This window comes from Notolabrus celidotus, chromosome 22 (assembly GCF_009762535.1).
Source record: "Notolabrus celidotus isolate fNotCel1 chromosome 22, fNotCel1.pri, whole genome shotgun sequence".
In the NCBI taxonomy this organism is placed as follows: Eukaryota; Metazoa; Chordata; class Actinopteri; order Labriformes; family Labridae; genus Notolabrus; species Notolabrus celidotus.
The window spans coordinates 26,248,873-26,275,507 of NC_048293.1; the positions used below are offsets into that span (position 1 = coordinate 26,248,873).

A 26,635-nucleotide genomic window follows, 5' to 3' on the forward strand; every position below is an offset into this window, starting at 1 on the left:
GAGTTGGAGCAGACCTGCAGCTTTCAGGGAGTGTGTTCCAGATATGTGGAGCATAATGACTAAACGCTGCTTCACCATGTTTCCTTCTGACTCTAGGGACTGAAAGCAGACCAGTACCTGATGACCTTCATACAGTAGTAGCAGATTAGCCTAAACCATTCAGTGCTTTATAAACCATCAGCAGGATTTTAAAGTCTATTCTCTGACAGACAGGAAGCCAGTGTAGAGATCTAAGAACTGGAGTGATGTGGTCTACTTTGTTGGTCCTTGTTAGGACTCGAGCAGCAGCATTCTGTATGAGCTGCAGCCGTCTGATGGACTTTTTAGGGAGTCCTGTAAAGACCCCGTTACAGTAGTCTAGTCTGCTATAGATAAATGCATGGACCAGTTGGTACAAATGGTAATCATGCAGCCTAATCAATATTCATCAGGTCCCTGAGAATGAAACGCGTTCGTTTCTTTGAGCTGCTGTCAATTTTTGCCATAAAGGTTTTGAACTTATTGTGAGTGCTGACATTTTTTAATCTCATTGTCCTTTTCGGGTCAGGACCAAATCATTTTTTGAGTAGTTTCCAGTGAGCACGCCAATTCTCTGTCCCTGAGAATGAAAAGCTTTTTTTTACTTTTAGATACTATCATTTTTATCTCCTTGCTGGTACCAATACAATAAACCAATAAAATCATCCCAACTTTCTTGGCTTCTCTATAAAAATGGACCCAAAGGTCGTTATGATGGCTCTATTCTCATTCATTTTGAGGCATCTATTTTTTATATGATACGACAATATCATTTCACTATCCAAATGGACATGTGTCTGAAACTGGATTGATGCACACATTAAAGGTGACATATCACGCTTTTTTCATCAATATATATTGGTCTAAGAGGTCCCCAAAACATGTCTTTAAAGTTTATGCTCAAAAAAACACTTTGAAATCAGATTTTGGTCTGCCTGAAAAACCCTCTTCTTCAGTCCTCCTCAGAACACTCTGTTTTCTCTCTGACCACGCCCCCTCAGGAAGTGGGTGTGCCTCGGCTCTCCAGCACGTTGATCTAATGTTAACATGTTGGCTGAATATACACGACTGCTCACAGATCGCTTTACTTCAACCCTCTGAATCTGATCCAGAATCTGATCCTGACGGAGAGGCGCCTGCAGCAGGACCTTTCTGAAGGATTGGTCACAGATTTAGTGTTTCTTGTTGTTTTATTTGTCAGTATGTCGACGTGTGTCTTGGTACACAGCTACAGCTACGAACATGTAGCTATGTGGCTATGCTAACTAGTGCTAGCACTTATCCATGACAAATAAAAATCATCCACTAGATCTTCAAATCTGCAGACGTGGGGAGTAAAACCGACCTTTGTGTTTATTAAGACAGCCTACAACTAGCATGCCTCCCTCCTAAGCTCCTTGTTAGCACACATTTGTGCAGGTAATGAAAAATGGAGGAGGGGTTCAGTATTATTTTATACAGTCTATGGGCTGAACAAGCTCCGAGCTCTGACTCCGTGACAGACCGGATATTGTTGTTACGTAACAAAAACACGGAAGTCTGAAACGACTGGTTTCACACACATTTACAGAAAGGTGGAGAAATCAGAACAGGGGCAGAATGGATTCTTTTCATTCTCGGGGGGTTTGTAGACAGGGACACATATTTCAGGTAGAGAACCATTAAAAAGTCCATTTTGCATGATATGTCACCTTTAAGCTTTCTTTACAGCAGTATTAACAACTCATAAACCAAGGTAATCAGGACCCTGAGAAGGAGAATATGTGCTGTGTAAGCTCTATGGCGAATGTCCAGTTATGTAATATTTTTTAAATTTAGGAGACTATCATTTTTATCTCCTTGCTGGTACCAACCGACATAATCATCCAAACTTTATTGGCTTCTCTATAAAAAAGGATCCAAAGGTTGCTAACATTGTAATGCCTAATCTTATCTCTGTTTACAACACCAAGACAAACATTATACGTCCATCTGCAGACGGTTTGTTGCGTGTTATTGCTGCTACCTGTAATCAGGACATTCATAAGTGAGCCTCACTCACTGACGTCCTTCAGTTTTCCCTCCTAAAAGTCTCCTGCTTCAGGATGTAAGGGTTATACACACATTCTGCAGGTAAATTGCATCGTATACAAATTTACTTTACCACTCCCAAAGTGAACCCGAGGGTATGTTGTGTTCAGCAGCTGTGTCTAGTTTTGTTTTGTTGTCAACAGAGAGGCTGTAAAGCTGCATATTAGCCTCTTTTGTGACTTCAACATCCAGTAAAAACAACACTTTTATACATTTTGAATCCATTATGGGAAGTTTTAATTCCCTGTCAGTGTTGTTCTACTTTTTAAAATATGGTTTTATAGATATGTATGCAAATATACCTGAGAATGCAGTCTGATATTAGTTGAAACTTGCATAAAGATACTCAAGTAGAGTACAGATACCTCAAAGTTGCAGTTAAGCACAGTGTTTCAGTGATTGCACTCTCTTTTGGTTAAGTAAGGGCTTTTCAGTAACAAAGGACAACTGTCAGACATCTTTAAACTCACATGCAGGGTCCTGACAGTCGAGTGGGCAATAAGTACCTGATGAGATACTTACCTTTGAATTTGCATTTGCATTTGTCTCATCTGTAAATGCATCGCTGCAGCAGCATTAACATTGACACTGGTTCAAACAGGGCGTTAAAGCAGACTCAATGGCAGCTGCATTACAGAGCAGGCAGAGGACACAGCACTGCAGGCTAATGACTGCAACATCACAAGAAAAATGTCCCAGGGCTTCATTCCAGAGGAGTGTGTAGAGATGTGTTTCCTCTGAGGGACGATCACAGCAATTTATGAAAGTCTGTCTGCTACAGGAGAGAGCTGCTAAGACAGACTTTCATAAATATCCTCGCCAAAAACCTGTGCAGGGTAGAAAGCAGAAATAAAACCTCTGATGTTTCACCCAGCTATCAAAGTTTGGCCCCATAAAAGTGGAATAAATCTGACTTTAATGGCTTCATGTGATCACAAGGTGGGTGGGTGTATTGATGAAAGCCTCACTGCAAAATCCACAGATACAGGAGAAGGCTACAGTTAAAGTTTTGTCTGTCAGAGTTGCAGATGTTAATAAGTTTTCCCTTCAGTAAAAGAGGTGGAGGAGAACACTTACGCTTCTCTAGGCTGGTGGGTGATGAGCCACTCGTGTCAGCAAATGTTAAACTAGAAGTCAAGTAATCAGGAATTTATTCTACTGTGGAAGAAAATATTACTTGAAGCACTGATAAAGACAATTTATGGTTGAATTACAGCCCTACATGTCAGGTATGTCCTTGTCCTTAGAGAGAGATGGACAACTAGAATGGTAACACTGAATATCTGCATCCTGTGGTCATATCTCAAGATAAAGCAAGGTGACATTAGCTAGCATTTGGGGAAAGCTAGGCCTAAATATACCTTCAAAAGGTTTGTATTATCCATGCATTAGTTTGTTACCTTTATCTGTAAATAAGGGAAGAAGTTGAACTAACAGGTCATGGATTTAGTGGGAGCTAGGAGCTGGATTTAGCCTCTCTAGCTCCACAAACACTCGTTGAACATGTCTAGAATATGCTGCTCGCACCTCTACTGTTCAACTCCCTTTCCACTTGATTCATGTAACACCTTTCTTTAATATCAGGTGTGATTAGTAAGGATTATTATGATAACTAACTGTACAGAGGAGCTCACATGAGGCAGTAGCAGCAACCAAGATGGCTGCCAGCCTGCTACTATATGTAAACACTCTGGATCTGCTGATATATCAGTAATAAACTGAAGCTAACTGTGTGAACAAATTGTAGTTTCACTTGTAGCTTCTGTATCATGTCAGTCCAAACGTCTGTATGAAAGGAACTGGTCGTCATATGAGCTGCTGGTTGGAACTAGCTACTAGCTTAGCCACCTGCTAAGTTTTGTAGTTCTGTTTGGTGTTTTTGTCTGTGTCTGTTGATAAAACACCTTTAATAAAAAGCCTGACTCTTGAGATTATCATATATATCCTGGTGTTTGCATGTAGGACTATTTAACATGTTTAATCTCTAGACAGAGCCATGCTAACCCCCTTGTTTCTGCTCTGTAAGCTAGGCTAACAGTTGCCTTGTGGAAAAGTCTCACAAGTAGATCACTCTACATTCACAGTGACAGACCCACATCAGAGGGGTCTCTTGGTCTCTTGGTTTCCTCTCTGCTGAAACTCCTCGTCACAGGGTTTGTGGTTTCCCGCCAGCTGACTTTTCAGATAAGAGGATTATAAAGATAAGTAGTGCTAACTGAGCTGATGCAGGTACGATGCCAAAACATTGAGTTTGTTTTCTTCTCTTTGAAAACTAACGGAGGAAAAGGCCAACCAATGAACACTGCAGCATTATAAGCTGTAGACTGTAAAGGTTCTGGTTTGTGAAGGCTTGGTGAAACATCTGAGAGGTTCAGATTCTCATGTTTTGGGGATATTGGAGAGGTAGATGTAAATCTGAGAAGTTTAGATGCAGATATATGAGGGAGTGTTAAATGGCAATAACTCAAATCCTACTGAGTGTGCTTTTCTCATTTCTAGTTAAGATATAAATATGATTTTAAGAAATTACAAAGCAATGGTAAAACTGTTTGTATATGTGTTTAAAGGAAAAATATAATACTTATCTTGAGAAACGTGTCAAGAAAACTGTTCTTAGGGCACTGGTGGCCTAGTGGTCTAAGCGCCCCTGTAGCCTGTATAGAGGCTATAGTCCTCATCGCAGAGGTCGCTGGTTCGACTCCCGGCCGGTCAACTATGGCAGCCATTTTTAATCTTTACAGTCAAGTCAGTCCTTATTCTCAGTTTGTGATATCTTGAAATCAGTCTCTATCTAATATTGTTAAGTCCATGTGGCTCATATGAAGCAAAGTGAGATATTTTGAGTAGAAATGAGACAAATACAGACGGTAAGGTTTGAGTGTTTGCAGAGTAGGATCATTGATTGATCACCTGAGGGGTTCACTAACCTTTAAAAGGATATCTGATTCAGTAATTGATAGGAAATTTGCAAGAGATACTAAAGCCTCTTTCGCATATGCACTCCTCAAGTTTTGGGGGTGGGGCAGAGTGAGTCTCAGGAGGCAGGAAATTACATCACAGTGTAATGTTTTCTAAATGATATACGTTTTTGTATTTCCATCAATGCTAAGTTTAAAGAGACAGATGTGCAGGGATCTTCTATGTTCTCATCCTGAAAATGATTCTCCTTGTTCAGCCCCAGATGGTTTTTGTTCCTCATGTACATGTTGCTCTTCATCACCCTGATGCCTTGTTGATATTTCACCAGGTGGCTGACAGGAAAGGCTCAGGTAATGTCAGGTTGAACATTTCTGCGGTGTGTGTTCACACTCACAGCTCACCCTGAGTACTACAGACTCTTTTTAGGACTTTGAAATACAGTTAAAGGTCTGAAATTCCCAATTAACTTATATATCAGTCTCATTTGCACCTGATGAGTCTCATCAAGCTTATCCTGTAACCACTAAACAGTCTCCCCTCACACAGAGGAATGAAAGGTTTGTTTACATGGAGACGGTCAGTCAGCCTCTGCTTCCCCCACCGCTCCCCGGTGTTCAGCCATACCATTGTCCCCTCCATTGTCTCCCCTGGTGTTAATGCAGACTCCCCTAGTATAGGTCACCCCTCCACTGGGCAAACACCCCCTCACCTCCTCCAGACTCTGCTCAGATCGAGGCGGAAGGAGTGCACATCTGCTCGTGGAGGAGAAGGAGGAGGAGGAGGTGGAGGCCCGGCAGGCGACAGATGGATGACAGCACAGAGCGAGCAGCTCGAGCCTCTGGCAGGAATTCTGGAGGGAAAGGAAGACAAAAGATGAGGAGGGGATGGAGACGGGAGGCTGTGGAGGATGTATGTGGGGGTCAAAGTGAGGAAGGAGGAGGAGGAGGAAGAGGAGGAGGAGGTTTATAGAGTGCAGTGACATAACTAACAAGGCTTTGAGAATGATTCATGTGTGATGGTGAGGAATCAGGGAGAATGAAAAAGTCCAATCGGCAATAAACTAAAGAGCGAAGCACGGACAAAATGTTGGTGTCTGAGTACGTCTCTTCAGGAACTGTAAATAAAATCACATGTAGAGGAAAAGCTGTGCTTTCAATTGAGTCATATCTATCTTTAAATTGGTTGGATTCCTGTTTATTTGATTAGTTGAAGAATTAATCAATCAGTCCAAAAAAAAAACTGTGCCAGCACATTCACCATCTGCCTGTTGACACTGTGGGAAAATCATTGAAATGGAATAGAATAAAATAGATTAGAATGGGATGGACTGGACTGGACTGGACTGGACTGGAATGGAATGGAATGGAATGGAATGGAATGAAATGGAACGGACTAGACTAGACTGGAATGGACTGGACTGGACTGGACTGGACTGGGCTGGAATGGACTGGACTGGACTGGACTGGACTGGAATGGAATGGAATGGAATGGAATATAATAAAATGGACTGGACTGGACTGGAATGGAATGGAATGGAATGGACTGGACTGGACTGGACTGGACTGGACTGGACTGGACTGGAATGGACTGGAATGGACTGGACTGGACTGGACTGGAATGGACTGGACTGGACTGGAATGGACTGGACTGGACTGGACTGGACTGGACTGGATTGGACTGGAATGGAATGGACTGGACAGAACACTACCAATTAAAATGGAATCAAATGATTAATTCTCAACAACAGAACCGATGCTTGACACAACCCGATCACAAACATTATATTAACTTAATCCCCAAAAAGTAGTCCATCAGATTCCCCATCTGCCTGTTGACACTGTGGTAAAATGTTAGTGTGGTCTCAGGCTGGTCTTGAGAGTGGGGAAATAGTGACAGTTGGTGGGCACAGATGTGAGAGCAGCCTGAGGAGCTACGGTGTCGTCTCCTTTGATTTTGCCTGGATAGTTGTTCACCCCATAGGGTCACTTTAGGGTGGGGTGTAACATGGAGCAATATCCTGTCCTGCAATCCTGATCAGCATCTCTGAGCTGCTGAGCTCTACTTAGTCAGTTAAACCAGAAGAGGTAGTGATGATAGCAACAGTGATCAAAGCTGAGACATTTGCCCTGTTTAGGTTTTAAGGTGAGTCAATGTCAAAGTTCCCCTTCACCTCATCTGACATTAGCCTCAATGGAAATCATGAATCTGTCTCTCAAGGAGGCTGAGAAACAGAAACATGAAAATGTAACTGAAGCCTCCGCCTAAAAATAGCAGATAAAATAGCTATGTTGGCTTTTAAAATCGTGGAGTCGTAGTGGAATCAAGTTGCTTAATAAAGGATCAGTGAGGTACATTTCAGTATAACGTACTGATAAAGAAGAGTCTCTGCTGTAGATGTTTAAATGTGAGCAGTCAGGGTGTGGTGTATCTTTGTTGAGCAGCTTGTTAAGTGTGAGTCCGTGGATCCTGCTCTACACTGTGTGGGTGTATTTGTGTGTGAATGCATTCGACTGTTTGGAGCCTTTAATGATCTGATCTTAATCTCTGCAGCCGGAGACCCTGGAGGCTCCAAGTCTGAGATCACCACCATCAGCTGCAGTCACACTCTGAAATCAGGAAACCTCACTATTAAGGTCAAACATATCTTTAAGTCACAAAGAGGGAGACTTAGAGTTATCATCATGTGCATACAAGTTAATAACTTGTGTGCACAAGATTAAAATGGTCCTGATTGCAGGACTTCAGGAGCTCTGCATTGTTCCATATCTCCTTACTCTACTGTACAAATGATGCATTAGGATTTGCAAGGATTTTGCATTTTTGCTGCATTTGTTCTACTTTAGATCTCCTCTCTTTTTTATCAGCACTGTGAACATTACAGTTGAATATTTGGTCTCTTTCAAGGCAATTTTACCGACTCTAAAATGGTGTTTCTAATGTTTTTGCCACAGGGTCAACAGGCAGAGGGTTTTTTTTGCTTTACTGTCACTTGTGCACGATGAAAAAGTCTGATCTGTCCTCATATTAGTGAGTGTTTGAAGAGAGTTTGCTTCAGTGAGTGTAAGGTGAAAGTTTATTGATTTAATTTGACCTCAATCAACTGTGTTTACTCACTTTAATGTCCCCAAAAGACGGAAAAAAAACATCAAACACCCTGTAGAACTCAATTTTGGACATAAACTGAGAAAAGAAGCTCCAGCATTGCATGGAATTTATTATTGTATCAATTTATAGTAATCATGTGTTGAAAAAAGTTCAAAACTATGACTTTTTTCATTTTAAATTCATGAATCAAGTAGCAGAGGAGACGTTTTTAATTTTATTCTAATGTTTGTTCCTCAGCGATGCACTTTAAAGTCTCATGAACTGATTTCAAACCCTTCACACTCTTCATACCTGCCTCTGTTCTCATGTTAATCACTTTGTGTGTCGTCTCGATGATGAACTGAAACTAAAGAGTGACATCCTGCTCAGAGAGAAGCCTCCGTGTGGCGGTGTGACTCCCTCTTTGTTTGACTGCTAATATGAGTGATGGGCACGCGTGTGTGCGTCTGTGTGTGTGTGTGTGTTACATACATCCTGCATATTGCATGGAAAGCAGTTGGCAGCAGTTGGGCCGTCCATCTGTCAGAGGCCTCCGTTGAAAAAGGATCAGACTGAGTTTATGAATCATTGATGAGGTCAGGGATTAAAAGTTAATCAGTCCAACAAGTATCAAAGGTGACGTTATTAAATGTTCATCAACTCAACAATTAGCAGCCCTTATAGTCACGTCCCGGCTGACTGATGCTTTATTAATGCTGGATTAATTGGGCGGAGATGTCACTCCTCCACATGGGGTTAAATATTCAGGTTTCATTTTATACATGCAGTTCGTAAAACAGTCCCACAGAGGTGCGTTTGAGGTCAGAGGACAGTTCCTCTAAGGCTTCAATCCTTCACTGACTTCATCTTCATCACTGCTTCAGATACAAATACCACATTATTGATCTGTATATATCTGCAGCTGGACTCAACAACTTTACATTAAACTTATTTTTACAACAGTCTTTAAACTCATCTGACAGGGATGCATCCTCAGACTTTATGACCCAGTTTCACACTCCATCCTTAAAGCGTAAGCACTGAACCTCAAGTGGAAACCTCTGATGTTGAGAGATGAAGCCAAAGCAGATGTGCAAAAAACACTGTGGTCAACGCTGGATTTTCTGGATAACACATCCCTTCAGATTATTCAAAGACTAAGAGTTTTGCATACATTTGCATAATTGAGGGTGCAGCGAGAGGACTAAAGGGTGGGTGCACGATAGAGGATAAGAGCCGGCTTAACTCCGCCTCTTTACCTGTGTCTCTAAACTGACAGTCAGTTATTTATTCATGCAGAGTGGATTTAGAAGTAGAGACTGATGCACAACAATTGCAATAAAATGTTTATAAATAAACAAAAAAGGAAAATAGTTCCTTAAAGATAAAACATAAGTAGATAAAACAATGAAAAAGGTTAAGATACAATTCTAGGATAATTAAAAACACAAAAAATTGCAATAAAATGAGTATAGTAAATAAAATAAGAAGTTGTCTGGTCTTTTTCACTGGTTGAAAATAAATAAGGATAAAATATAATCAGATTGTCTAACAAAGACATTCCTGGAACGTCTGCCACTGATCCATCCTCATCTCTCTGTCTGCCTTCTACATCCAACCACAGCTGAACACAGCCTTCAAGGTGTTTAGATTATTTACTTATAATGTGGTGCCATCTGCTGGTCATATAAGGAACTGCAGAGTGAGTACACTCAAAAGTAGGACTACAAAAATGACTGACTACAAAGATGGTGACTTATTGTCTTCCTGTGCAAATAGCATCCCCAATAAAAGTAATCCTGCAGAAGTTCACTAGAAATATTTAAATCAATCAATCAATCTTTATTTGTATAGCGCCAAATCACAACAAACGTTATCTCAAGACGCTTTTACAAACATAGGAGGTCTAGACCACACTATGTCAAATTATGAACAGAGACCCAACACCAAGACAGGGTAAGACTCAGTCTGACCCCACCTTAATCCATCATGAGCATTGCACATCGCAGTATTTAGCTAGTTACAGTGGTGAGGAAAAACTTCCTTTTAACAGGCAGAAACCTCAGGCAGAACCAGACTCATGTTAGACAGCCATCATGCCTCGACTGAGTTGGGTCTGGAAAGACAGATAGAGGGGAGTAAGAGAGAGAGGTGATAGTAATGAGACGAGTAGTAGAAGCTGTTGCCGCTGGAGTCCAGCACGTCCGTATCAGCTGGAGTCCAGCACGTCCGCAGCAGGAGGACGTCTACGGCAGCTCAGAGGAATCTACGAGACAATGGAGCTCAGGGACTCCAGAAAGGTCTATGGTTAGTAACTTTAATGGGACAGGCAGAGTTAAAGTAAGTTATGAAGGGGTTGGGGGGAAGAAGGTGAGCTAGGATCCCAGTGTGTCAGTGTGCCAGTTCCCCCGGCAGTCTAGGCCTATAGCAGCATGACAAAAGCTGGTCCAAGCCTGATCCAGCTCTAACTATAAGCTTTATCAAAAAGGAAAGTTTTAAGTCTACTCTTAAAAGTAGAGAGGGTGTCTGCCTCCCGGACCCTGACTGGTAGATGATTCCAAAGGAGAGGGGCCTGATAACTGAAGGTTCTACCTCCCATACTACTTTTAGAGATTTTAGGTACAACTAGCAAGCCTGCATGTTGGGAGCGTGGAGTTCTAGAGGGGTAATAGGGCACTATGAGCTCTTTAAGATACGAGGGTGCCTGATTTTTAAGGGCTTTGTAGGTTAAAAGAAGGATTTTAAATTCTATTCTACATTTTATTGGGAGCCAGTGTAGAGAAGCTAACACTGGAGAAATGTGCTCCCTCTTCCTAGTTTTAGTCAATACTCGAGCTGCGGCGAGGAATTCAAGAGGAATTCTTCAGTTTGACTTCAGGAGGAAGATTCTTAATCAACTCTTCTTAAGCAGAGGAAAACTTTGCATTACAATATGAAGCTATAATAAAGAACTATTCTTACAGGATGTTATTCCAATAAAGGAGATGTACTGCTCTTTAGAAAATAAAGAAAACCTGTTGTGTTATATCATGACCACATGGAGGCAGTGTTTTGTTTCTAACCTGAGTTTTCACACCTTCACTTCTCCTCTCCAGTCTTACTTCAGGCTTTAAAATTCAAGTTGGTATTTGCTTTATCAAAGAAATATTCATTAGTCACACTGATTTTGGTTAGTTTGAAAAAAATGTTAAATTCTAAATGAAAGCGTCCCACATGAAGGGGTGATAAAGGGAATATGACGTGGATGTTGATTGACACTGAGGAGCTGATGCATCAAGATTAAAAAAGTAAAATATGTGAATTTTATGACTCCACTGACTGCTCTACATGTTCATTGGGTGCATCTTTAGATTGTTTTCTTGATATATAAAAGCATTTTGTTTATAAAGGTCAACATGAGCAACAAGAAGAAATCATATGAAGCTCTGAAAACAGGTAATAAGCATATAGTAATGTGATCAGCATCACCTGTATTTGTTTACTTCAACCAAACTTGCAATGTTTATTTAATTCAACATAAGTTTGTACAGTTTTCCTTTTTATAAGTTTGCTTTATTTCTAATGACCCCTGTGTTTTTTTTTGTTATGTTCTACATTACAGTGACTCTGAAACTGGGGTCCTGATCCCCTTGAGGGGGGGCTGCATAATAAAAACAATGCATAGAGATCTGCACTTCCTCCAAAGCATGGTGAGTTTCAGTTAAATCTACTTCATTCATGATTACAGTAAAAACTGATTTGCTGCAGTATTACAAGCCGTAAAATCAACATACTATCATCAATTAATGATATTTGAAAATGATTGTCTTACATTTAGAGTACTTGTACCTTTAGGGGTATAATTTATAGCTTACATCTTTATTTGAGTACAATTTTGAATGCAGTATTTTCACTTTAAACACAGTCTGTCTTATTGCCTTTGCCCAAGTGAAACATCCAGGACTTCCTCCTGCAGGTTGTTGGGTTTTCTGTCCCTCACTTCTTCTCCTCTTGTCCACCAGGTGGCAGCAGAGTCTCATCAGGTCTGTGGTGTACCTGTCCGCCTGTGTGTGGTCCTGTTTGAAGTGTTTTTTAAAACCACTAAATTAGCTGTAGTGCCTTTCACTCTTTGCAGAAGTTAAAAGAGGTGGAAGTGAGGTGTAATGCTCCTTTAGTCGTACTGTCTGCTCTAATTACTGCTGCCAACACATCACAGCGCACACAGTCACAATATCTGTCTTTGTTTGGACTCTCTCCAAGGAGACGGCCGCTTTGATCCGCTGTCCGAGCCTCCGATTGTCCTCTGTTCAGACCGCAGTTATACGGACCAAAACAAAAGACTACGAGCAAGGTGGGACGCCCGTAAACCTCTGAACAGAAGCTACACCAGAGGAGCGGACACTAAAAACACAGGCCTCTAACTCTGGGGTGCTTTAAACTCTAACAACCACACAGACACAGAAACAGAGAAGGAAGCTTGTAGGTTCTATAATTTCATAATTTGAAACTTTAAATAGAGAAACAACTTTATGGGATGGCAACAGCGGAGGAAGCTTCTGGAGTGCTGTTGAGGACTCTTAAAGAGACAGTAGCTGAATTTAAACATTTCAGACTGATGCTACGATTTTTGTTTTGAGCTGTAAATCATGCAACGCTACTACGAAGCTAGCAGAATCTTCACAATGATCCTAATACCCCAAATTTAAGCCCCTCCACTAGCACTTAGGAAGCATCCTCCACTGTTGCCGTACCACAAAGTTGTTGTCATTGAGTTAATCTGTGTTACTCCATTTTGAATTAACAATTATGACCTCAAATCTGAACATAAAGTTTGGAAAGGGATGAAAGAAGAGAGCCCGAAGTTTGTGTTTGGTGAGTGTCACGTTTCATATGCTTTTTTTGCGACGACACCAATCAGTGATGTCACAAATTGAGCATTTCTTAAGTGACTTTTTGAAACTAAAATTACTCCAACAAACTTTAACCTCATAATCTGAAACTTGGCACATATTTAGTTCTCTTCATTACCTTTTGGTCCCTCCTTTTTATGCACATGCAACATTACAGAAACAGATTATTTCCTTCTTTCCAAACAGAGTGAGAGTCTAGATTAAGTCTCACTATTGATGCTTGAATATTTTCCACACACCTGAGGCTCTGAGCCCTGCAGGTGCCTTCAAAGGGAGCCACAGCACCTCATAAAGTACCTGCAGCAATTTCTAATCACTGCAAATGTTCTACTGTAGTGTGACATACATTGTCAGAATTATCAGCTTGCTTCATTTCATTATTTTCATACGTATCAAAGAATGTTTGAAGTTAGTCCAGAAGTTTTAATGTGTTTTGCTCGCCTGTGAAGTTCAAGATATATCCACTATTTTTAAGACATATTTAAGTATTTAATTTGTATTTTTAAAGACAAAAATATGAATCACTTCTTAACTTTGATGCACAAAACTCAAGAGAGAGCAGAAGTAACTGTCTTATATGTTTTAATGAAGCATGAAGAACTGACTCACTGTTAACTTTTGATGCTTTTCACCTTCACTGCTCTACAGTTTGAACTTTTGGAAGTATTTTTTGGTCTCAATCAATGTTTAAGAAGTCCTAACTTTAGTAATATAATCATTTTGTTGTAGGTTAATAGCTTTAATATGACTTTCTCTAACAAGATGACCCCTGAGGTATATAGTCCTCAAAAAAGGGACATTTTTAGTCTAACAGAGGTTCAGTAAAACTCCTCTTTGTACGATAAATGTTGGTTTCAGAAAGTTGTGTAGCTAGAATACAATTTTCTTTGAAGATGTCATTTTTCATCATCATTGAAGAACTTAGGGGGTTATTTCTTCACAGTTTTGAGGTCTTATTCAGACGCTATAAATGTCAGAAATGTCAAAACAACATTTTGCTAAAACTATGAGAGTCATGCGTCAAAAAGGAACTCTTAAATCTTCTTTAATGACAGACTGAGTCCGGGTGAATCTGCAGGTTTGAGATGATTTTCCTATAAAAGGCCCGAGGAGGTGTGTGTGTGTGTGTGTGTGTGTGAGGGGGGTCGAGGAAGTGTGGCAGTAATATAAGCAAACAGAGAATGTGAGGGGAGGAAATGGCCTGTCCTCATAATCACAGCCCAGGAGCAGCAGAGCATTCAGCTCACAGCGCCAGGGTGCTCGCCACTCTCTCCCCTTTCAATGCAGCTCAGAGCCGCAAGCAGCGCTTTATGGACAAAACCCCTGACACCCACAGGAAGTGTAAACAGAGGTCAAGTGTTAAAGTCCAACCCGCCAATTCTCACCTCCATTAAAGGGGGAGTGAGGGGGGGTCTGAACAGAGCCCTCAAAGCACCTGGGAAGGGACTGCTTTAAAACGCTGCAATGATTCGTTTCATGAAGTCAAACACTTTTACACTCATCGGGAGCTTTTGGTCCGGTGTTCTGATAAAAGTGGTTAAAAAATCAAGTTTTCTTTTTAAAAGAAGACAAAGAAAGGTTGTGGGAAAGTGAGAACTCTCTGCAGACAGATCAGTGAAATCAGTCCAGAGTTACAGGCTGATCTGAGACTTTTAAGGCAGCATGTATTCAGTAAAACTACAGCATGAGCTTCACAAACATGCATAAATCTGAGTCTGATAGATAGTTGAGTGCACACAAGAGAAATGGAAGAAGAGGAAGAAACATTTCTATATTTCTAAGTTTAAAGAAACGTAACTTCTTTACATTTTCACAGAGGCATTGCAAAAGTTCCTCTTCCTTCTTGATGGTAAAATGAGCCGGTAGAAAGATCACCTAAATGTCTCTTTTAAATTAAGCATGACAGGACTTGCTAAACCTTAACTTATGTGCAATTTTATTGGTTAAAACTGAAAGAAGAAAGCTGATGAAGTGGTAATAAAAAGCTATAAAGTCTACTTGAATCATCTGAGGTGAAGTGTGGAGGGTCTCAGCTGAAGGACCGATGTCTTGTGGTTGCACCTGCTTCTTTGGGTCAGAGGTGCAGCCGTGCAAAAAGAGCTAACAAGGGATGTGAAGGGAAATATGGATCAGATGGTGAAGAGGACACACTGATGTGACCGATCAGCAAATACGAGTTCTACGAGACCTCATCACTCTGCATCCTGATGAACGTCATCTTGAACAAAGATGTAGAAGAAGAAGCAGGATTACAAATTAAGTTCTGTACCACCCTTTTACTCCCAAAACAAATGAGACAGCTTCACCACAGTGGGTGACGGTGCTCATGGGAAATGCAGTCTCCAACTCAAACATGACCGAGTTCATTAAAGCAACATGAAGATTCCTTATAGTGTCTTTAACCCAGAAAAGTGGGAATGGACTTCAAACTAAATACAAGACAGGTTGTAGCTGACTTTGTTATGTATCAATGTAAAGTCCAGCCGGTCTCAGGTCAGTAAACGTCTCTTAGAGAAGTGACAGTGAGGGGTTCAGAGGATCAGAGAGTTCTGTGATGCTGGTGGGCCAACCATACAACAGAACCTGAGATGATGACGGACGACTTTCTGTACTCAAAGAGGCCAAAAACTGAAACCGTCTTATCCTGAATTACAAACAAGTTAGGAAGCATCACCTTACAGTGACTCTGAGGCTGAGAGATGCACATAACCGGCCTCTCCTGCAGGTTTTCCAGAGACCTGCATGGAGCGTCAGACAGCTCCAATACACACACGGTCTGTTCCCGGGACGAGAGCATCCCGTCGGTCAACAGAAACCGTTCAGGGAGAGAGAAAGTTAATCCCTCATTAAGTTGGTAATGACACGGACGCTCATTTCTGCAGGTTGCATGGAGGACTCTGTCAGCCGAGGGGAGAGCAGCTCGTACAGTAGCACGTCACGGCGTCGATGCTAATGGGCGCTCAGCTGCAGCTGATGGGAGGTCCTCCCTTCTGCCACACGTGTAAATGTAAAACACACAGAATCTGCATAGTGACATGCTAAAGAGGCCGATCAGAGCTGGAATTACTCAGTTCATTTCACATTTGAAGCAGTTAGCTGATTGTGTGCTAATTCAGCTCCTTACAGGGAGAGAGAGCGGGTCAGGACGAGTTTGACGAATGACACGAGGAACATAGATTCTGCTTTTATCTGATCCTCTACGAGACTCCTTTAGCTTCAAGTTGGTGGTGCTGAACCTCTAATCCACCTGCAGAGAACATATATAACTCTGACCATATAAACTGATGTGAATCATGTAATGTCGGCTGTTTTTAAAAGAGAGAACTTGGATTTGAACTCATAAGGACTGGACTATGTTGACTTAAATAAAGCTGAATTATTCAGAGGCTAGTCCTCGTCGCACAGGTTGCAGACTCGACTTCTGGCCTCAGCCGTTTTCTGCATGTCTTCCAGCTGTCCGATGCAATAAAGGTAAAAATTCCCCAAAAATATAACTCCAAATAAAGCTGAAAAGGAGACAGATTCCAGTTGCAGGAGATAACATTTCATGAGAAAGTGCCATGTAAGCTTTGGACATCCTTTCTCAGGTTTTAGTCTGGGCCGTCTGGAGAGATTCCAGGTAAAGTTAAGGTGAAATCAGGCAGCCCACGCAGAAAATCTCAAAACCAGCTACCGACTGATGCAGCAAAACTATACATGCACGCAATGATATTTTCCCCTCTGTTTTACTGTGTCACAAGCTGGGAAAACAACACTTGCTCCCATCAAAATACTGTACAAGCAAACACTGAAGGTACTGGACAAGAAGCCAAAAAGCTACCACTACTGCAATATCATACAGAAGTATAACCTCTTAACTTCTGAAAATGTTGTGGGTTTTGCTGATGCTTGTTTGGTGTATAAAGTGATAAATGGTCTGACTGCTCTCCCATTAAAAGAGTTTATATGACTGCGTGCAGATAATGGAAGAAAAACTAGGACAGCAAATAGAGGTGACTGTGTCATACACCACAGATCTTCTGAACTTGGCAAATCAGCGCTCTCTATTAGAGCAACAACTGCTTGGAACTCATTACAGAGTAAAATCAGAGAGTGCTGCAGCTTTGCTGAATTTAAGTCCAGGATGAAATCATGGCTAAAATCAACCCAAAAATAACATTTGGGGAAGTTTTCAGGAGTTTTCCGGCTTGTATGGAAAAAAACGTTTATCTAAATTCCAATTTGAAGCATTTGTGTTGTATCTGATTTATTTGTGACCTAATAAATTAAAGTCACAGCTCCCACAGTAACAGAGGTAATTTCTGGAACAGGAAGCCACAACTTCCTGTTTAAAGTCTTTCTTTTGCAGACAGGTGAGCAAGTCCAGACATGTTTGGGGTCTTTTAATTGCCTCACATTAGTGAACTATCAGACGGACTGTTACTGAGTTATTGAAGTGAAAGGAGACACTTACACAGGATCAAACGCTGACCTCTGGAGTCGTTCCTTTGCTGCCAACCGAGCTTCAGCTTTTTGTCCCTGGAAGAGAAAATATGCAAAGTTGTTACCATCAAAAACTCCAAACAACACAAATTATTATGCACACAACAACAACCACTACTTCCTTCTCTTTAACGTCCTTTTTATGCATTTATCTTTTTACTGCACCTCATCTAATCATTAATTTTAATCATGCATATGTACCTGCAGCTAACAAATGTAATAAATGAAACCAAACAGGCTGAGCTGCAGAGAGAGGTTGTGTTTTCCTCAGCAGGTGTTTCTGCTTCATGCTGCTAATACACTGAATGTGTATTGGAGCCAGACGGAGCATACCTGGCCTCTCACTGGACTCCATTCATAGTCCAGGTGAGGGCCAAGTCCCAGTAATGACCCTCCTCAGCCGTGGTGGATCGTTGTGGATCGTTGTGTAAACGGCTTCATAAAGTCATTAGCCGTGGATGTGCGTGGACAGGAAAGACCCGGATAACAGAGCGTGTTAAATGTGTCGGGCAGGTGAGAAAAGTCTCCCTCTTTCACCTCAACGATAATAATGATGACAGTGTTTCTCCATGCTTTTGTTTCATTCAATCATGTGTGAACTGGGCTGCAGGGTGACACACGGCACAGTTTCTCCTCTCTGGGACTCGGATCCCTCTGATATGGGAACACCAGAACTCCTGAGCTGCACCAGAACCTGTAGACCCTCTGAGTTTGATTCAGTCTCACTTATCTTCTGAGTTTGCAAACAATAGAACTAATTCTAACACTTTAGACACTTAAGACTAGTGATTGTCCAGGTATGCTTCTGACCAGTGAAAGCCTTATCCGTTATCCTTAAAGCTCCTGTTAGCAACTTTCAGTTTGTGTCGGTTTTGGCGCCCCCTGTGGACAAAGTGTTTATTGCTGAACATGTGTAATTAACGCAGTTAATCACCTGGCCCTCCTATCAGTGGTTTCAGACATTAAAACTAATAACATGGTCTGGTTTCAGTGTGTTTCATAACCATCAAATAACTCCTCAAAGGAGCTTTAAGTTCTACAAATTGTTATATGTTTTTCAAAGTGGTGAACTATAAACTTTAAGATATTTCAAATATTTAAATCTCTTATTTAGGTTTGATGAATTCAGGTTTTGCAAACAAACAGGGTAGTAGATAAAATGTATTTATCAATAAAGGGAAATTATGTTCTTATTGTCACTAGTCTTGAATTTTTTGGCACCCCCAAAGTGATACCTTTAAGATAAGATAAGATAAGATAGTACTTTATTAAATCTTTGCTGATTTTGTCCTGTACATGTGTGAGTAGTGGTCTTATCTTGCTCTCTTTCACAGTGAAATATATCACTCACTGTGATTATTTAAAGTGGAAAAAGCAGGAAAAGGCTGCTTCTACTGCATCTGCTCTGGTACTTCACCCCCTCATGGCTGTTACAGACATTAAACATTACAATAAAATAAACTACAATCTTCTCCTTGACCTCACTTTATATTCAAACGGGATATCACATTCGCTCTACATGTTATTTAAAATGTTAGTACAAGGTGAAATGCATCTCTCTGAAACTTTGGGCTCACTTTGTTCACAAACATGCTTCCATTTTTATAAAACAGATGGTTTGATGTTATTCTACCTGGAATATTCTGCTGAACTACATCCTTCAAGACCAGAAGAATCACACAAGCATTCCTCTTTTTTTGTCTTCTAGTTTTGACTTCAATTTCGGTTTCAGATCTGTGCTTCATCATGTGAATTTCCTTGTTGTCAGATCTTTATATGTGACTGATATCGAACTCTTGGTCTGTGGTTTGTGAGTGAATTTAGACTCTAAGTTATTCTGTATTTTTCTTTTTTGACCTCAGGACGACAAGTCATCACTATTTGTGTGTCTAACATGAGTCTGGTCCTGCTGGAGGTTTCTGCCTGTTAAAGGAAGTTTGTCCTTGCCACTGTAACTTGCTAAATGCTGCAAAGTGCTCTACTCAGTGAGCTCCCTTGTCTCGTAGGTTCCTGCTGCTGTGGACGTGCCAGACTCCAGCTGCTACAACTACTACTATCCATCTCACCACTATCATATCTATCTCTCTCTCTTCATCTCCCTCTATCCCTCTCTCCAACACGGTCTCAGCAGATGTGTGTCTAACATGAGTCTGGTCCTGCTGGAGGTTTCTGCCTGTTAAAGGAAATTTGTCCTTGCCACTGTAACTTGCTAAATGCTGCAAAGTGCTCTGCTCATGGTGGATTAAGATGAGATCAGACTGAGTCCTGTCTGTAAGATGGGACTGGATCTTATCCTGTCTTGATGTTGGGTCTTTGATAATAATAGAACATAGAGTACAGTCTAGTGTAGTCCTGCTTTTGTTATTAGATGACATTAAACGGCTTCTATCAGGAACATAAAGTTCAATTGTATTCTTGTCTGACTTCATTGGATCACCTTTCAGTATGTAATAACTGCACTTTGGTCTGAAGCTGCTTCTGGAAGACTCACAGCAGGTTTCTGATAAATGAGCCTCTGCTTTGCATGTAAGCTCCCACAGATACTGAAGTGCTGATGAGCAGTTTTGAGGTGTCTTTGGCGAGAAGCTCATTTGGGAAGGACGGCCTGTAGAGCTATTAGAGAGCGACTCTTCAGCTCCTTTCTCCTCTCAGGACATGACTATGAAAAGAGGACACTCTCCGGGACAAAGCTCCGTGTATTCCTTGTCTGGCTCCAATACACAAGCGGGACGAAATGCCTTCAGTGCTGCGGCTCTGTCAGAGGAGGAGGCAGAGGTTTCACTGCGAAGGGCACGGAATAAAGAGGCTGAAAAAGGTTTCCCTGGACTGTCCTGTTTGGAGAGGTTTAGGATCAGGAATCAGAGGAGTTTGAGGAGAGGAGGAAGTTTGCTCTCCATTGCAAGATTAAGTCAAAGTGAAAAATAAAGATGATGCTTCAGAAATATAAAATTAGAGGAGGAAGTTTTGCTTTCCATTGGAAGAATTAAATCAAAATGGAACAAATACAGTTGATGTTTTAGACACGTGAAGTTAGGGGAGGAAGACTTTTTGAGGTATTTTGAAGATGATGCCAGAATGTTGGACTTCATTCTTGTGATTTTTGATTGAATTCTCCAAATAAAAGTCTCTTTTAAAAAACATATCCCAACTTTTTTTGGTCCCTACGCCTGGCCTTGATGTTTGTCCATATTTAAAACTTGTTGTATCAATAAGGATGGGAAAAAAATAAATATATACTTACTATAAATGTATTGATAAGCCTCAAACATGTCTCAAAATGTTCAAGGCAGAAGATGATGCCTTTAAAAGTCTTAGTTTTTCATCAGAGAGCATTTCCTGATTTTATTTAATCAAGATGTCTTGCACAGGGTCCTACTTTTATTTTGTTTTTAATTGTTTTTTAATTTGTTTTTAAGGTTTTAAGTTCTTTTAACTGTTATGACTGCATGGCCTTTAAAATGCTCCTTATTTTGCACATGTCCTTAGAGGCATTGTAAAGCACTTTGTAACATAGTTTTTGAGAAGTGCTCTATAAATAAAGATTATTATTATTATTATTATTATTATAGTTTTGTCAGAGCTGCAGCTTTAAACCATAATTCTTTATTCTAACAAACTGGAATTGGGATTTTTTTTTCCAAATTAATTAAATTATTTTGTTATCAAAAATATAGATTGTTTACTTTTCTGTTTTAAGTTGCAATTTCTATCCTCAACTGGACAGATTAAATCCTGAAAAGTTGAAATATGCAACTTAAAGAGCTTCTACATGTTTTTAAACTTGAGCTACTTTGGTTATTTCGTTTGTTTTAATCGTTTAAAAGCTAATCCCAGGTCAGATCTTCTCTGCATTAGAACCTAAATGTGTCTAAGCTGGTTTGACCTGCAGAAACATCTAAAGTCTTGACATCAGTGTGAATTAAAGCCTCATCAGGACTGAGGTTTTCGTCATTGCTCCGCCAGTAAACAGCAGCTCTGTGGGGTGGGTGGTCCGGTCCTGAGGCATCAGAAGAAGTCTCGTCATTGTTCAGGGTCCGGAGAGGAGAAAGTCTGTGTTTGCGCTCTTCATTAGACATTCTAGTGTCAGTAAAGGAGGATAAATAAAACGCTCCCAGGTCAAAGGGAAGGAGCGCTTCACTGCGGTGTTTAAATGTGTTTTAACAGTTACTTAAAGCTCTGCAGAAACTCACCGCCACCTTCAAATGATGGAAATGAGGCCGCAGAGTTTGCAGAGCTGGCAATAATCCAAGTTGAAAGAGAGAGAGTCTTTGTGGTCGGTGTAAGAAGGCAAATCACTTCCTTTAAAGAGGCCGCAGAGCGCTTCATCTTCAAGACTCTAATCGATCAAACAGAGCAGGTTCGAGCTTTTAGATCCTGGTCAGTTTCAGAATCAGTCTTCTTCAATCAGACTCATTTTATTCAATTTAGAAGATCTGCATTAAACACACCCAAATGATAAATCCACCCACATTTAGGGCTTTACATCAACTTGGATTGTTGCAGGAATTATTGCCTTTCCCAGTCAGGGTAACAATCAAAGGATGGATCAACCTGTGGATTAACTCTGCAGCTCAGATTAGAGCAGTTTGGTTAGAACAGCAGCACCCACTCTGTCCCTGCAACACCAGACCTGCTGAATCTGACGCCTCAATTACGCACAGCAGTTATTCCATTTTAAGAGCGACACCGCTGCTGTCAAAAGACACACGTTGGGAGTAGAGTGCATTCATTTCATACAGGAAAAAGATGATGGACTGTTTGCATACAGGAGGGATCCTCAGTTTACATGTAGCTGAGAAAGAATCTAAGACTTGAATTTGTTATAAATGTCTCTAAATGTGAAGGTGGGTCAGAAAGTTTCGGATTAAAGATAAAAAGATTTTTTATAACACCTGTACCAAAACATTCAGAGGGGCAGACAGCATGTTGGAGAGGCTGTGGGACTCAGAGAGCAAACCACTGTCATGTGTTATGGGATTGGAAGTCAATCAGAGCTAGCATGGAACAAGTTCTAAAAATCAAGAAGGATTTATGTTTTCAAGTCTTGTATCTGGGTAAGAAGCCACCTCAACTTCTCGGCTTCTCCAGAGGGTACATGTTGGTGGCCATAACGAATATGTGGTTATGTCAGGATTCACCTGCTTTAGTAGACTGTTTTAATGTGATGCATGACATTTCTGTAATGGAAAAACTAACGTTTACTCTGAGGCTCAAAAGTGATGTTTTTGATAAGTGTTGGAAAGGATGGATTGAGTTCATTAACCCCCATAGAATGGATTTCAGGTAAATCTACAGCTGTCCTGTAACTCCCTTAGTTCACTGCTACACATGGACTGTTGTGTTTTCTTTGTTTGTTGTCATTTTGTCTGTCCTCTTTGCTTTTGTTTTTTTATTGTGAACAAAAAAAGCTCATTTGAGAATGTGCTGTATCAATCTATCTCGAACTTAAATAACAAGATAAAAAGATGAAAAGATGAAAAGAAAAGCAGATTGTCTGTAAATTGTTACAACTCTAAGTCAGCATTTCAATCATGAAGCGACTTGTTACGCAGCTTAAAGCATCTGTCTGCCAGCCGGGACTTAAAAGGCTCCAAATAAGATGATTTGGTAACATCAAGGCTCTCCCAGCGGTAATGATTACATTTGGACTTAAGATCCATGCAAGAATTTGTAGGCCAGTAAATCTGTGGAGCTCCCCTTCCCCCCGGGGCTCTTCAAAAGCCTTGTCATTCAAAGGATGAGGATGTTTGACAATCCCAGCTTGTACTACTCCACCAATTAATTGGATACGTTGTCGGGATGTTCGTTCCTCTCATCTGCTACTTAGAAAGACAAAGGATCCATGGGGGGGCTGTTGACACCTCGGAGTCCGGCTGGGGTATAAAGAGGGCTCCACTCGGACCTGCAGCATTCACTCTCCTGCTGCACTCGGAGCATCAACCTCGAACAGGATCCTCCATTTCTTTTTTCAACCTTTTCCAACAACAGACAACATGCAAGTGCCGAACAGACCAATGGGAACTTATGGATACTCTGTGCGTAATTACGCACCAGCACCGCTCTACCAGCAGTATCAGGGCAGCCAGTGCGCGTCCTCACCGAAACCTCAAAGTGGGAAATCTTTCACTATCGATGCTCTGCTCGCAAAGCCGGAGGAGACACAGAGCTGCCGGGGGAGGAGTCCCACTCACTGCGGGGAGAAATACCATCATCCAGCAGCTCCAGTCCTGTCTCTGCCTGGGCACGTGAGCTTACAGATACCAACAGCACCTTACGTCTACTCGCCGAGCATGTTGCACTCAGCAATGCACACACAGCCTGGATACTCAGTCTACTGCTGCCCACCCTTCACTTACCAGACGTCGTGTCGTGGAGGATTTTACGCACAAGGTAAATTGAGAAGCCTCATTCAATATGAACCAAACAGATGTAAATGTCAGAATCTGGATTGTGTTTTTGTGGCAGTGTTATTAATCATCTATCTTTTCTTTGCAGCTTCCATGTCCAAAGTCAACGCAGGGTTGCACTCCTTCAAAACGAAAGGTGGGAAGTCGAAACGCATGCGCACCAGCTTCACCAGCGAGCAGCTCTCCCGGCTGGAGAAGGAGTTCGCCCGGCAGCAGTACATGGTCGGGTCTGAGAGGTTCCTCCTGGCCTCCGCGCTGCAGCTCACAGAAGCTCAGGTAAGAACTCATCCACAGAAGAGAATAACTCGAGTAGCTTAACCCTAAAGTATCCTCTCATGAATGCGTAAAGGACATGTTTCTAAACTGGATCTTCTTTCTTGTCTCCAGGTCAAAGTCTGGTTCCAGAACAGACGCATCAAGTGGCGCAAACAGAGTCTGGAGCAGCAGCAGGCCAAGCTCGCCAAACTGGGTCTGGCTGCTCCCCCAAAGAGTCCCGGATCTCAAGGCCACGGGGATGAAGGGGACGAGGATGAGGAGTTCTCTGACCTGGATGTGGACATTGATGTGTCTGATGACTCTACTGATCACTGCTGACTGAAGATCTGAGGACTTATGGAAAGACTTTGTGTACATACTGCTGAGAAAGGAGGCCACTGTCTCCCACTATGAATATTTAATAGATGTATAGTTATATATTTAAGTTCCTACAGTTATCGCTCTTTGATGAGTCACTTCATGGTTTTTGTATATTTGAGTAAAATATTCAGAAATATATTTTATGACAATAATGGAAACTGTGTCGTCTTCATTCCTTCTATCAAATGTTAAAAGTGAGAGTTTTGTTTGTGGAAAAAGTTGAATTTTCACATTTTAAAGGTCGTGGAAACTTCTCCAAAAACTTCTGCTGAGTAGAGACCCTACATGAACAGAGAAGAGGTCTGCCAGGTGTATAAAAATTGGGTTGTTGGTTATCACAAATCTCATGCACAAGTTGGAAGTGGGCGTGGCTCAGATAGAATAGTGTGACATCACACATGTCTATCAACCAATAAGAATCAGGCAGATCTTGAATCTAAATTTACAGACAAGGGTTTCTTTCACTACTAGCAAATCTGATCAGACTTCAGCCTCAAGGTCAAGATGTAGATTAGCCAAGTTCTTTAAGTGTTCAATTCCCAAAACATGATCTATATCTTTTTCAAATCTTAACTTTTATTTTGTAATTTCATTCAAAGTTGCAGAGAAATGAAGGTGCACTGAAGCTAAGGCAGGGACACAAACTTTGGTTATACTTCAAGCATTTTCAAAAAATCTGGTTTGTGACAAGGGAAGGTTTTTATGGGTATTCAATAATAAGATAATGACACAATTCTGCACTACAAATACTGCTACTGTACCTGTATATGCTCCTGCTCTCTGAGAAGTTAGAGCACAGAGGAGTGCTGCAGAATATTTGGATGTAGGATCCTGAGCTGTGTTCACACATGCACCAAACTCCTGAAAATGTCCAAAGAGATTCTGAGTGGGCTGCACGTGCAAACGCAAACACACACATTTAAACTGCCAAGTGAGTGGATGTCAGATACCGGGTGTAAAATTAACATTTACATTGTGTGACTGATGCAATCTTCCTGCACATCATGAAGCTGCTGCACACGCTCTTCTTTTCACCTCTATGCTAAATGTGTCTGTTATAACCTAGCTTTGATTTAAAGGCATAAACGGTCATATCAGCGGCCATCTTGGATACCTTGTAAACATTACGGTACGACTGCTACTACAGCTTCTGTGAGTCACATCCTGCCTCCTGAGACTCCTCTTCTTCCAGTCCAACAGGGGAAACCTTCACACTGTGACTATCAGCTCTGCAAAATCTGGGCCAAGCCATCCTGACATTTTCTGGAAATGTTCAGGTTTGCGTGGTGAAAAGAGGTTTTAGTTCCTTTAGTTTTGCCTCTTTATATCATTCAGGATGTGTGAGTTTTTATCAGGATCATTTGAAGAAGTGTGTTGCTTCTGTGCTGCACTTTGTTCACACTTGGTGTACTGTTTTTCGATCTTCACATGAGGATAAGACTCCACATGGTCAGCTCTTTACTGCCATACTTTGTCATATCCACGACTCACTAAATATTCTTTTTTAAGAGCATGTTAGCAAAAGTTCAGCAGAAGCAAAAACAGGTGAGATTCTGCTCACAAGACAACAACATCATCCTTTTCCAACCCTGATCTAAACTAGAACTTAATGTCTGACTGCTGAAGTATCAAACCTTTCTGCACTGAAATAAATCTCTATCAAACCCTCGTCCCACCCTCTGACCTCTGATCTCACTCTGAGCCCAGTTTGAAGACGATGGAGACACTTCCTCCCGGGTTTGAAGTCTTGGACGAGCTCAGGTTCTGATTTAAGCTAAGCAAATAAATAACCAGCTCAGGGATTAGCTGGGATATCTGTAACCCGGGGTGGTAGGGGTCAGTCTGTCTCTGAGAATAGAGCGCCCGGGTCTCGCTCTTTAATCTGTTTAAACGGTCAGTACGCCTGTTCTCACTGCTTCTCAAAGGACCCGGCTCACACATGCCCACCCACCGCCGGCAGGTGTCCTGTCTCTGCTCCATTCACACTCTGCGTCTAGTCCTCCCAGGTGGGACGGGTCTCATGCTGTCTGCCGAGTCCTGGCCGGCAGACATGAGGGATAAAACAGGAGGGAGGACGGCGTGCAGAAAGGATTGGGATGTAGCAAATGAGACCATCAGAGCAGCTAATTG

At 41.4% G+C, this 26,635-nt stretch overlaps 1 protein-coding gene across 1 annotated transcript; it reads left to right on the plus strand.

Moving 5' to 3' along the window:
* Positions 1-23,306: 23,306 nt before the first annotated feature.
* Positions 23,307-24,602, plus strand: noto (notochord homeobox). Its single transcript, XM_034675526.1, has 3 exons — positions 23,307-23,852; positions 23,958-24,145; positions 24,257-24,602. Exons 1-3 carry the CDS (start codon positions 23,456-23,458, stop codon positions 24,461-24,463), a joined length of 792 nt encoding a protein of 263 aa, XP_034531417.1. The 5' UTR covers positions 23,307-23,455; the 3' UTR covers positions 24,464-24,602.
* The last annotated feature ends 2,033 nt before the right edge of the window (positions 24,603-26,635 follow it).